The 13,817-nt window shown below is 41.1% G+C and overlaps 1 protein-coding gene across 1 annotated transcript in view; it reads left to right on the top strand.

Annotated features, from left to right (window-relative positions):
- SLC14A2 (solute carrier family 14 member 2) overlaps positions 1 to 13,817 on the top strand; it is a 70,698-nt gene that overhangs the window by 11,487 nt on the left and 45,394 nt on the right. The window contains exons 4-9 of the mRNA XM_069075428.1: positions 235 to 363; positions 5,667 to 5,859; positions 9,772 to 9,919; positions 10,808 to 10,942; positions 12,081 to 12,130; positions 12,860 to 13,034. Of these exons, the coding sequence (XP_068931529.1) occupies positions 235 to 363; positions 5,667 to 5,859; positions 9,772 to 9,919; positions 10,808 to 10,942; positions 12,081 to 12,130; positions 12,860 to 13,034 (830 nt within the window). The remainder of the gene's footprint in view (positions 1 to 234; positions 364 to 5,666; positions 5,860 to 9,771; positions 9,920 to 10,807; positions 10,943 to 12,080; positions 12,131 to 12,859; positions 13,035 to 13,817) is intronic.

The raw sequence follows: 13,817 nt of genomic DNA, 5'->3' as shown, positions 1-13,817 counted from the left end.
GAGTTCAAATCCAGCTTTAGCCACTTAACTTTGTGTGACCCTGGACAAGTCAGTTAATCTTTGCCTCACTTTCTTCATCTATAAAATGGAAATAATAATAGCACCTAGCTCCCAGGGTTGTTGTGAGGATAAAGTAACATATTTGTGAAGCACTTTATAAAATTTGAATCACCTTATAAGTACTAGCTATTATTAGTGTTTTATTATTGTTGTTGTTATTTATTTGTCCCAAAGGTCTGCCATTGCCTCAGGACTACATGGGTACAACGGCATCCTGGTGGGACTACTGATGGCTGTCTCCTCAGATAAACTAGACTACTACTGGTGGCTTCTCTTTCCAGTTACTTTTACCTCCATGACATGGTAAGGAGAACTCATGCTCTTGGCCCACAGATCTCCCCTGAGGCCTAAGCTGGAGAATTTCTGCCTGCCTCAGTTTCCTCAACTGTAAAATTGGGATACCAACAGTACCTACCTCTCAGCATCATTATGAAGATCAAAGGAGATAATATTTTTAAAGTGCTTAGAACAGTGCACAGCCCATAGTAGGTGCTAAATAAACGCTTATTGACTTCCTCTTCCCCCTAATAATCTCTAAAGTCTGTCAATCAGCAGACTTAAAGTTTCAGACCAGGCTCTATCATTGCCTTACTGTGTGACTTTAGACAAGGCTGACTTTACTGTGTTTTCAATTGTCTCATATATACAATTGGGATTATAATAGCAGAGCTTTGCATAGCTTAGAGAATTGTTATAATGCTAAAAACAAGAAAAGAAAGGGGAAAAAAGATAACATGTAGAAGTGCTTAAACTTCTTGGACTTACAAACAAAAGATATCATTTTTGTCATTGTTATTAATTATTCCTAAAATATGTCCTGTGGAACTAGTGAGTATGAGGGAACTGAAAACCGCCTCATGGTCAGGACAGAGACTGTTTGAAGCAATTTAATTCAACAAACATTTAGTAAGAACTTTAGGACGCTTTGCAAATATTATCTTATTTGAGCCTCACAACAGCCCTGAAAAGTAAGTGCTGTTATTATCCCCACTTGACAAAGGAAGAAACTGAAGCAGGTAGAAATTAAGTGACTTGTCCAGGGTCAGAGAACTAGGAAATGTCTGAGGCTGGATTTGATCTCAGGTCTTCCTGGAGAAGGTACTTTGTCACTGATTCAGACCTCGTTTGCATAAGGCTACTAATTTAGAATGCCCACGGTACCTAACAGACTTCTGGACCTAATGTGGATGTCCCATGCATACTTATTGGTTGATTGATATACTGTTATTGTTGTTGTTCAGTCATTTCCATCAAGTCCAACTTTTCATGACCCCATTTGGGGTTCTCTTGGTAAAGGTACTGGAGTGTTTTGCAATTTCCTTCTGCGACTCATTTTACAGATGAGGAAACAGAGGCAAACAGAGTTTAGTGATTTGCCCAAGGTCACACAGCTAGTAAGTGTATGAGGCCAGATTTGAACTCAGGTCTTCCTGACTCCAGGCCTGATGCTCTATCCTCTATGCCACCTCACTGCCCAGACTGATATACCAACAGGGAATTATCAGCCCCAGGATAATTGAAAGTTCCCTAGATCTAGGCAGTAACAAAAGGAAGACCACAGAATAAGAAATCATTAGAATCAAAAAGGTCTTCGGATGTTATCCAGGTCCCACACATCTGATGAGAAAGGGGCAGGTCAAAAGGGTAACCAGAATCCCTTCTGAAGTCAAGCCAAGGAGTTCATTAGATTAAACAAATTCAGAATGTTAAGCAAAGTCACATATAGGGATTGAAATAGGGATCAGAACAGCAGTCCAAAGTCTGAAGGAGGCCATTTTATAACTAAGGGCTTGAGTCCAGAGAAGGGAAGTCATTCACCCTGGCCACATAGCTACTTAGAGGAGGACTAGAACTAGAAAATCCCTATCTCCTGGTCTAGTGTGTACCTTTCATCATCACTCTGTCCCTGCTCCCAATCAGTTCCAAGGAGAATAATTTATGTTTCATATCTCCAAAAAAGGAAATCTCTTTTATTTCCATCTTACGAGGCTTTTAAAACAAATTGGCTTAACTTGACTTGAATAGTATTTAATAACTGTCTAGAAGCACTTCAAAATATGTTATAACATTTAATATCCTGAGTTAATTACTTTGCCTTTCAAAGCTCTCTTAACCTGCACAGGAAAAATAGGTGAATACTAATGTCTGAGAGAATCTTCTGGCTTTCACATCCAAGGATATGAAAAAAAATGACCTGTGTAAATCTTAATGTTCATACATGAAAAAATAGACCTAAATAGACTGTGTCATTAGGACCAGCCCTGTACAAAATTATGAAGTTGTCCATTCCCCCAAATCCCCCTTTTTAGTACTTTCTCTACCTCAGGGCACCAGTGATTTTCAGAATGTGCTTTATCCTGCCTGTTAGGAAAGAAAATAATAATAAAAAATAAACTAATTCAAGTTTAAGATGCCAAGGACTTCCTTCATTTTATCTCCAGTGGAGGCTTATATTTCGGAAGGGAATACCTAAAGCGGGAAAGTTTAATTCAATAAAATGAATTTTACTGGTGAAATTCCAGACACTGGAACAACCTGGTGAGATAGACTTTTAGCAACTTCAATGAGCAAAAAAAAAAAAGGTAGGAAAACTGTTGAGCATCGAGAAAATAGCTGCTAAAGCTCATGCTAAAGTTACTTGTCCAAAAGCCTCCTCAGATACTCTAGAACATCGCTTCTTAAACTGTGGGTCACGAGTAACTGAATTTGGGGGGGGGTCTCGAAAAATTTGGCCAAGGTAAAAGGTTTCTGAATGCACAATGACCAAAATTTAATTCAAAATCAAAGGCATAATGAATCCCAGGTGTTTCTGGAAGCACTGACCTGTGTTATTTCACTGCAGCCTTGGTTCTGATCACAGCATTGATGATTACAAAATCAAAATATCAATCAACTCTGAAAAACTTTGAAGATGCTCCACATTGTGCAGTATCAAATATTCTGCCAAGATTTAATTCTTTATGTAAAAATAAATAAGCACAGTCATCTCATTAGTATGCAGATTTGCTTCCATCTTTAATAAATGGCAAAACTATATGTATATGAATTGTTTTAGGGCAGCTAGGTGGCACAGTGAATAGAGCACCAGCCCTGAAATCAGGAAGACCTGAGTTCAAATCTGGCCTCAGACACTTAACATTTACTAGCTGTGTGACCTTGGGCAAGTCACTTAACCGCAATTGCCCTGCCTTCTCTCTTCCAAAAAAAGAATTGTTTTAAGATAAATTTCTTTATAATTTATTATCATTAAATGTTTGCTTTGTATACCTATTTTAATATTTTATATTTTCTCAGGGAAAAAGGGGTCTCATGTGGGAAAAGTTTAAGAAGCCCTGTTCTAGACTGGGTTTGTATAAAAAGCTTGTATAAAGAGGCAGTAACTTAGGAGTATTGACCATAGGTGACAACAGAAGAAGAGAATGGGAAAAGATAAAAACTGGAAACAAGAATTATAAAAACATGATCTGAAACCACTTAGTGCAGAGTCTAAAGGTCTAATATGCCTCAATAGCCCTGGGGGCATTGCTATATCAAAAGATGTGGTTTCACCTGTGTGGCCCTTCCCTTCTCAGATGAAGATCACAACCTCTTTATACCTGAGGAAACAACTTTATGGATTTCTGGTATCAAATCTATTAAGTAGCCAATAGCCAACCGTCTGGTGACGAGTGCCTCTAAATATAGCTAAGCTTGTCCTTGGATGACAGATCAAGTCCCTGTGTTTGAGCCCATGTTTGGGAAGCCTTTCTGAGCTTGGATGAACCCGCCAACAGTTTACATTTCACTTGCACAGCCTTTGAGAATCCAAACTAGTCTGGTCTAGCCAGACATTTTGGATGACTGTTGAAGACAGGAGGTACACATATGTTGTTGAGTCATTTCAGTAGTGTCTGACTCTTTGTGAGGCCTTTTTGGGGTTTTCTTGGCAAAGACACTGAAATGGTTTGCCATTTCCTTCTCTTACTCATTCTACAGATGAGGAAACTGAGGCCAACTGCATTAAATGACTTGCCCAGGATCACACAACTAGTAAGTGTCTGAGGCCAGATTTGAACTCATGAAGATAAGTGAGTCTTCCTGATTCCAAGCCCAGTGTTCTATGCACTATACATCACTTAGCGCCGTACTTATAAACTGAGGAGAAAGATAAAAGGTTTAGGATATTAACAAGAGGCTTTCTTTAGACTTGCTGCTCATTTCCCAGAACTACCCAAAAGTGCTGGGTATACACAAACCAGATCAATGCTGGGTACTGAGATGACCCCTTCTGTGAAGGCACAGCAGAGAAGGGCTTCAGTAGGGATTATTGAGGCAGCAGCCTGGAGTCAGGAAGATCTGAGCCAAATTCTGGACTGGAATGCTCGACCGCTGTGTGACCCTGGGCAGGTCACTTAACCTGGGTTTGCCTTAGTTTCCTTAGCTATAAAATGGAGAGGATCAAACACAATGTCATCTCTAAAATGAGTAGAGTAATAGCACCTACCTCCCAGGATTATTGTAAGGTACAAATGAGATAATTATAGATCACATAGCACCATGCCAGGCACAAGGTAAGTACTATATAAATATTTTAATAATAATAATGACACAATATTTGTAAAGCATTTATCAGACACCTGGCACATAGTAGGGGCTTTATAAATGCTTATTCCCTTCCTGTCCTATAGTACATCAGAACATAAAAGCTCTTTTCCCGTGAAAACAGTTAGGTACAACATCTTTTGCTTAAGAAGAAAAGTTTCCATCCGAGATGACAGTATAAAAGTATAAAATTAAAGTTGTGACAGAAGTATGAAAAACTTCAGTTAACTGGAAAGTTTGCTCATGCCTTTGAAATAAAGAGTTCCTGTAGTAGCAGGTGGAGCAATAAAGGGAGCCATACTGGGCTAAGAAATGGAATGGGCTAGGACACTTCCTAGCTGTGTGACCTTGGGCAAGTCACTTAACCCTGTTGGCCTCCATTTCCTCATTTGTAAAATGAGCAAGAGAAGTATTCTTCAGTTCAGTACTAAACATTCCAGTATCTCTGCCAAGAAAGCCCAAATTGGGTCACAAAGAGTCTGAAGTGACTGAAATGACTGAACAACAAACAACAGGGTGTGCAAAGGATAGGTTGTGGATAAAGGTAAGTTTATTTAGAGTACATTTGGTGATGAGGCGATATTGTAGTACAGCAGTTGGTCTTGAATTAGGAAGTCCAGGTTTGGGGGAGGTTAGGTGGCACAATGAATAGAGCACCGGCCCTGGAATCAGGAGGACTTGAGTTCAAATCCAACTTTAGACACTTAACACAACTAGCCGTGTGACCTTGGGCAAGTCACTTAACCCCGATTGCCCTCCAAAAAAAAAGCCAAAAAAAAGAAGGAAGTCTAGGTTTGAATCCTGGCTCTAACATGTCATAGCTGTGTGACCATGGGTAAGTGACTTAATCTCTCTGATCCTCAGTTTGCTTATCTGTAAAATAATGACAATAATTGTTGAATCTCATAAAATTCTTGTAAAGAAAGCAATGAATAAACTGCAGAACACTCAAGAAATGTGAACTCTTATGAGTTTGTAGGCGACCTTGATCATTCATGAAATGACTGGTTGGTTTTTTTTTTCAGCCCAATTTTTTCCAGTGCCCTGAGCACTCTCTTCAGTAAATGGGACCTCCCTGTCTTCACACTCCCATTCAACATTGCAGTGTCACTGTACATGGCAGCCACGGGCCACTACAACCTCTTCTTCCCCACGACGCTAGTGCAGCCAATCGCCTCAGTGCCCAACATCACCTGGTCTGAGGTTGAAGTGCCTCTGGTAAGTCTCTCCAAGATTACTTAGTGTTCCTTGACTCCCCAGTATTGTGACTGATACAGTTTGCCCCAACTTGGTCTGTTCTAAGTCAATAACATATTTCACAACTACCTCTCTCTCTCTCTCTCTCTCTCTCTCTCTCTCTCTCTCTCATTTTGATTATGTAATTTCACATGCAAGCACACATGTAACATACACATACAATTGTTCATGTATATATAGATTATATGTATATATATGCATTGACATGTACATATACATATGTGTATATCTACACAGCCACGTATTGGTATGTATGTCTGTATAGATGTATGTTTATCTACAAATATATCTAATATGTGTAATAGATAACATTTATATTATATGTTTATTTATAATTATATTATTTATTATATTAGGATTTGTATTGTTATATGTGAATTATACCTTTTATATAATATATAAAGATAAAAGGCATACCATATGTAAAATATACAAACATGCAAGTACGTATGTATATAATAAGTACACATATCTATATATACCTATAGGTTGTCTCCCTTGCTGGAATGTAATCTCCTTGAGGACAGGGACTACTTAATTTTTATTTCAGCCCTTAGCACAGGAGCTGTCAAATAGTAAATGCATAATAAAAACTTGTTGACTCCTTAAATGATTAAAGTGAGATAAATCGATAATTATCTGATATTTACTCATCTGATATTTTTTATCAATGCTGATTAAATTCATTAATTCATTCAAAAGAAAAATGTGCCCAACCCCATGCTAGATATTTTAGCAGAGAGGATTTGGGGGTACTAAAGAAATAGAAGACGTTTGCTACTCTAAAAGAACGTACAGCTATGTGATCCACACCTGCCTATGACCCAGTTGGAAAAGCTGCACATCCCAGAACACAAGAGGGCATTATATTTTATGGACTGAAATTCTAATTGCTGAGGTGGGATGCAGGATCAGAATGGGCAGGAAAAAGCGGCATGTGTCTCTTTGTGACTCCACTAAATATGGGACATTGTCTATTCAAAGTACATCCTGCACTTCCCACCCAACCCTAGGGTCAGAATGAGGAAAAGCTGTCGGTCATTCCCATCAATTTAAGGGCCACGAAAAGCACAGCTCTTCCATTGTATCCTACTATAGACCCCCTGCCAAGCCTGCAGTGCCAGGTTAGATAGCAAAAAGCAGCTAACTACTCTCCTACCAGATAATTTGGGCCCGGAACTACAGGGAAACAGTATTGTGTGGCATTAAAAAAAATCACTGGAATCATAGAAATCTTTGGTTTGAGTATTGATTCTGCTCCTTTCTAGCTCTGTGGCTTTGGGGAAATCACTATGCCTCTCCCCACCTCAGTTTCCACTTCTGTAAGATAAATGGGTGGGTTTAGGTGATAGCCAGGGTTCTGTCTAGTTCTGATGTGGCAATGTCATTTTTCTGTACTTTCTCTCTAAAATAAAGGTGAAACTTGCTCAGTAACTTGCTCTGTTTTTTCTTTCTTCCCCCCATCTTTCTTAAGTTGAGAATCTGTGAGGGGATTAGGTATAGAAAGAAAGATGTATTTGGAAAGCTGGTAGCGTTCAGTAAATTTCCAAGACACACCTGGCTGCCCTTCACACCAGGGTGTCAGGGGTACCAGGCTGGGAAGAACAGCCCCCTGACACAGCTGACCAGGCTGAAATATGAATTACAACAGAGGTAGCAAACACAGGCTCTGTTCCAAAGCAACTTGTCCTCTCATTCCTCTCATTCTTGCCTGCTTGGGCTTAAAACCTCATAAAACCTCCATTTCCAGCTCAAGAAATGGATTTTGGATCCCCTCTGTATCCTGCATTCCTTGGACATTGGCAAGGTGTTGGAAGCATGGGGTATTTATTTAGTAGATTTCCAGACTATTCCTTGGGCCTAAGCCGAGTTCCTCATTATTGTACATAGTGTTTTCTTGGTGCCAGGAAATGGTGTTTGGATATTGGAAAGCTCCCTAGATCAGGCTTGCCAGCTAACACAGGCCCTTCCAATAGAAGCCCTAAAAGAAATTAGAGGCCCCTAATGAAAATCAGGCTTTAGGCTCCAAGGGAATCATGTGACCAATTCACACATCCCATAGTCGAGGGTCAACAAATACTTGTCCAGCCCTTCCAGCCTTGCTGTGCATCCTTCCTTTTCACACACTCTGTGTTACAATCAGACTTCCCTTCTTGCTGTGTGAGGACACACGATACTCCGTTTCCTCTCCACCTACAGTCCTTGTCCTAGAGAGTTTCCAATCAGATTGTGGGAAGAGCAGTATTCAGACCCAGAACACTAAGAAGGTTACCTTAGTGGTCACCTAGTCCAAATGGCAAATAAAAAAGCAGGGGGAGTGACTTGCCCTAGGTCACACAGCTAGTTAGTAGCAGAAATAGAATAAAAACCCAGGTCTCAGAAATACCCAGTCCATTGGTCTTTTCATGATACTATACTGCTACCTATTCATTGCTGCTGAGTGAGGACAGACCACAAAGACAAGCCCTCCAGAGGCTGCAAAGCAGGCTGTGAAAGTATATAACTGAAGTTTCTAATTCTATGAAGAGGATGGGAGATGAATCAGAATTTTTCAAGAAATAATAAGAAAGTGAGATAATTAATGTGCATATATGTGCATACCTGTGTGAATATGCTAGTTATCTGCACTCAGGAACAAAACAAAGAAAAGCTTACTTAGGGCAGTATAGTTATTACTACGGGCAGAATTTCAATATCTTACCTTCCAATAGACTGTGGGCTTCTTGAGTACAGGGGTTACTTCAGGAAGTAGTGAATTCCCCATCAATGATAGCCTTCAAGTAGATGGTAGGTGACCACCTGGTGAAGATGGTGTAGAGGGGATGATTATTCAGATGCATATTGGACTAGATTCCCCAAATCCTAAATTCTGTTCCAATCCTGACATCTTGCATTGGTAATTCTTTCCTTAAAGTATCTCTTCTCCATTTCTTTAATCCCTAGATCCTACCATAACAGTACAGCTGCTCATTACCACATTCTTATATTGCCACCATTGTCATTGTTTCCTTATTTCCCACTCCAGTCCAGTCTATTCACCCTCCTAGCTTCCATCCTGCCACACTTCTCCTCAAGAACCAAGGAATGCTTCCTATCATCCTCTGATGCTTCATGTGTTGACTCCCCAACAGGTCTGCAAGTTCTGTGAGGGCATGAAGGAAGTCTTCTTCTCTTGTATCCCTCACAGAATCTAGGAGAGGACTAGCCATATAGCAGCCACTCAATAAATTATGGTTGATAGTTAATCGTGGCTAAATTGAGAAACTAAAAAGGAAAGTCAAGTCAGCAACAAACATTGATTAGGCACTTACTATATGCCAGAGAGCCTATTCAGTGCTAAAGATACAAGAAAAAAAGGGCAAAACAATCCCTGCCCTGCTGAGTCCTTGGTTCTGGCCCTGGTGCTGGTACCAGCTAAGTGTCTTTGGGCAAATCAATTCATCTCAACTTTCTCCCCTATTAAAAAAAAAAAGTTGGATTAGATGATCTCAAAATTCCCTTCTAGCCCTAATGACTTCCCAGTTATCAAGGATTTAAGGAGATTCTTCAATACCTTGGAAATTCTATCATATTATTATTGGGTTGAATGTTCATTGTCAAGATGAAAGCATCATGGGCCTTGGAAACTTGTCCTTCTGAGGCCCCTATGCTTAGGCCAGCTGCCCAAGAATCATGCTTGGGATGTGTAATGCCTGACTGCTGGTGGAGTGAAGAGCTGTTTGCCCTGCTTACAAACTCTTCTTTCCCACAAGTGGGGCCCAGAATGCCATCCTGTTCCACTTCATTACTTCCCCAAGATGTGACCCAAACCACACACATGTGCGTCAGTCCACACTCCGGGGTGACCTGCCCTCCTTTCTGTTGGTTTTGCAGCTCTTACGAGCCATTCCTGTTGGGGTCGGTCAGGTGTATGGCTGCAGCAACCCCTGGACAGGTGGCGTTTTCCTGGTGGCCCTGTTCATTTCCTCACCACTCATATGTCTCCACGCAGCTATCGGCTCCGCCGTGGGCATGCTAGCAGGTAGGGTGAATCTACTTGCCTATGTCTCCATGGGATTATTTTTACAAAATGTTATTCCTGCCCCTCATTCCAGTTCTCTAAAGAGTCGTCTTTAAAATTATGGGTGAGGTTGCCACTCATTTTCTGAATTGAGTGACCAGGAGATGCATGTTAGGCACTTGAGAAGGATGCAAAATTAAATGAAGATAGAGTCTCTTCGCTTAAGAAGCCGGCAGTCAGGTTGAGGAGACAAAGCGCGCGCACACACACACACACACACACACACACACACACACACATACACACACACACACACACACACACACACACGGAAAAAATGAACTTGGAGACTTACAAAGCTCTGCGCCAGCAAATCTAGTGCAAATGGAACACATAAATGTGTAGAGGAGACTGAGGGACAGGAAAGAAAGTAAATCTAGAAGGCTTCCTGGAGAGTGGAATTTTGAGCTGAGTTTTAAAAGGGGATAGAAATTTACAGGAGAAAGCAAGTTATCATAGGAGGGGAGTGGTCTGCAATAGCAATGAAAATGATCCCAAATTTGGATTTGGCTTCAATAGGAAGAGTTTGGATCCAAGACATTTTCCTAGAAAAGATGAATTGCTGTGTGACCAATAAATGGGAAACATTGAGTAAATGGAGCCAGAGCATGAGGTCAAGGGAGGCGGTAAAATCATTTGCCTTCTTCCCCCCTCCCCACTTTCTGGGTTCCTAAGTTGAGGTGACATTTGAAGTTGTTCCTATGGCTCTTGATGTAGGGGGAAGAAGGGGATGTAATAATGGTCACACTCATGGAACTCCTCACAGCCACCACCCTGATACCTTGGGCTAGGCAAAACCATGTCCCAGGGACTCAGGGCCTGCTGAAAATACTCCATTTTGTTCCACAGCCCTGACAGTGGCCACACCCTTTGCAACCATCTACTCGGGCCTGTGGAGCTACAACTCTGTCCTCTCCTGTACTGCCATCGGCGGCATGTTCTATGCCCTCACCTGGCAGACACACATCCTGGCACTCATTTGCGGTGAGTATCCTAGGAGCCCAGGGCCAAAGGCATCCTAATTATTCTTTCTTAGTCACATAATACACATGCAGGATCATAGATTTAGACATTGCAAGAATCATAGAGATGATTCAATCCAACTCCCTCATCTTATGGATGAGGAAACCGAGACCCAGAGAACTGACACACACTATCTGTATGACTTTGGGGCAATCACTTCAACTCTGTGGGCCTTGGTTTCCCATTTGTCAAATGAAGAGAATACCCTACTCGGTCTGCCTCCCAAAGAGGTGATATATAGATAAATAAGGCAATATATTTGAAAGCATATTGAAAATATTACCAGCAGTAAGAATGTGTAAGGCATCACTCTAATGGAACCTTGATTCAGCCTATAGACAGTGTAGAGAACATGCATTGAGCAGATATTCAGTAGGCTGCAAATATATGTTGAATACCTACTGTATGATCAGCCCTGTGTATGCTAGATCCTCTAGGAGATACAGAAAAGAGCAGACTTAGTAATGGAAAGCACCATCTAGACTAAATAACCCAGCGAGGTGGTGACGTGGAGACCTGAGTTCAAATCCAGCCTCAGACACTTACCAGCTGTGTGATCCTGGGCAAATCACCTAACCCCTGTCTGCCTCTTCTTCCTCATCTCTAAAGTAGGGATGATGATAACATCTACCTCCCAGGATTGCTTTGAGTACCAAATAAGATAATATTTGTAAAGCACTTAGCACAGTGGCTGGCATGTAGTAGGTACTCAATAAATGCTTAATTTCCTTCCTTATTTTAAAGATGAGAAATTGAGTCACCAAGAGTGATTCACCAAGAGATCATCACTGATGAGGTGGGAATCACTTGCCAATATCAGATATTAAGCAATGTGGGCCTCGGACAACTGTAAAATGAGACTGTTGAAAGAGAGGGCCCCTGAGGTCCCATATGGGTCTAGATCTCTATATCTGTGATTAACAAAAGCTGAAAAAGAAGAAATAAGTGCAGCAGGCCAGTGTCCCAGTTCTCTGCATGTAGGTAAAGAAAGAGCCAGGGCTGCAGCAACCTCACTCTGTCCTGTGGGAAGGAGGCTGTGGATGATGGGATTTCCCACTGAGGGCTCCCTCCCTCTGACTGATGAATCTTCTCTTCCCAGCATTATTCTGTGCTTACATGGGAGCGGCCCTCACCAACATGATGTCAGTGGTAAGTCTGAAATTCCCTGGGTGGGAACCTAGAGTAGAGGACAGGCATTCAGTGCATTGTGCCTCCTTGGCAATTTGTGATGATCTAGGCCACCTCACTCCATTCAATGCATGAGGCAGAAAACTGAGGGTTAGAGGGAAGGTTGGGTTCCTGTGTCTGTCTCTGTATTTATGTCTGTGGGGGAGTGCTTTATATAGTTGTACATATGTGAATACATCTGCGTGTCCATGTTTATGTATGTGTGTCTATATACAGGTACATATGTATAGGTGTATAGACATGTACACCCATATATGTACTTTTAATATTTATGGTTGTGTCCATATTTCTGTTTAAATTTCTAAATATGAGGCATATCTGCCTCTGTGCCTTCAAAGTGTTTGCATGCATGTGTGTGCATATGTAAGATGTTGTTGGAAGGAAATGGTATGAGAAACATTTCTCTGGAGCGTCCCAATAAAGTGCCCACATATGCGATGGACTGAAAAATCCCGGGAAACAAATGACCAAAGTCACCTGGACCTTAGATCTCATAGCATAGCTCTTACCAGCCTGAGTCCTGATAGGACCCATCTGTCCACTGATGAGATGGGAAATTTACTCTCTTCTTTCCCCATGTCCTTCCCATGTATCTACTGTGGAAGGACAACCATCTCATGGTGCCCCTTCCCATCAGAAAGATCAAAAGGTGTGGCAGTGAGCCCCCAAACCCGGTATGCTTATTTTTAGGTTGGCTTGACACCCGGCACATGGCCCTTCTGCCTCTCGACCCTTATTTTCCTGCTTCTGACGACCAACAACCCTGCCATCTACAAGCTGCCACTCAGCAAAGTCACATACCCAGAAGCCAACCGGATTTATTACCTAACAGTGAAGAACATGGAAGAAGAGAAACGCCCCACCGGTGACTAACCAGGGCCCCATAAAAAAAAAAAAATGTGTTCTCCCATGTCTGGTCCTTCAGATGTTAAACACACATGCAAGTTAACTATTACATCCCATGATGCTAACCTCCCTTGCCATCTCATACTCTTATAATAATCCCCCCCACCAAAAAAAATCCTTAAAACACTTTTCATTGAAGATGATTTTTCCTCCCTCTTTCCCCTTAATTCCCCATAGCCATTCATCATCCTATATTAGTGGGAGCTAGTAATGAGCTTGCTGTAGTTAAAATTAAGGAGGGCATTTAAAAGTCCATTGACTTAAAACAGAGACATTATTTAGTCTCTGGCAAGGTGATTAAGACATAATCCTGTTGGAGTATTTAACCAGATAGTAAATGTTATAAAATCAAGCTTGATTCTCTGCCTATATGGAATCACTAGGGAGACCCTGGTACACATGTATAAATCAAGATAGGAAGCATATATGTGAATTTCAGAAAAGGTTTCCCCCAGAAAGGGAAAATTACATCCTGGTTCACGTGTTTTAAGCCAGAACTAGGTGACTGTGCATAGCAGGTCTGAACCAGGAAAAGAGAGTCTAAAAAAGTCAAGTGATTTTATATATACATATATATTTTTTATTTTTTTTAAGAGATGAGCATTAAAGGCCAGTCAATTCTCAGTAGCAAGGAGTAACTATCAGCAAATTCATGAATCAGGATCCTGTTTATATATCTATTGGGGATGTCAAGCATGTGTTAGCTCAAGTCAAATGCTTGAGTATAGCTGTCAGTCTAAGA

This window comes from Petaurus breviceps, unplaced genomic scaffold (genome assembly GCF_028583685.1).
Source record: "Petaurus breviceps papuanus isolate PSGF00001 unplaced genomic scaffold, PetGlider_PUasm1.0 151, whole genome shotgun sequence".
Lineage (NCBI taxonomy): Eukaryota > Metazoa > Chordata > Mammalia > Diprotodontia > Petauridae > Petaurus > Petaurus breviceps.
Note: the sequence above shows the minus strand (reverse complement) of the source record. Positions and strands in the feature narration are given on the sequence as shown.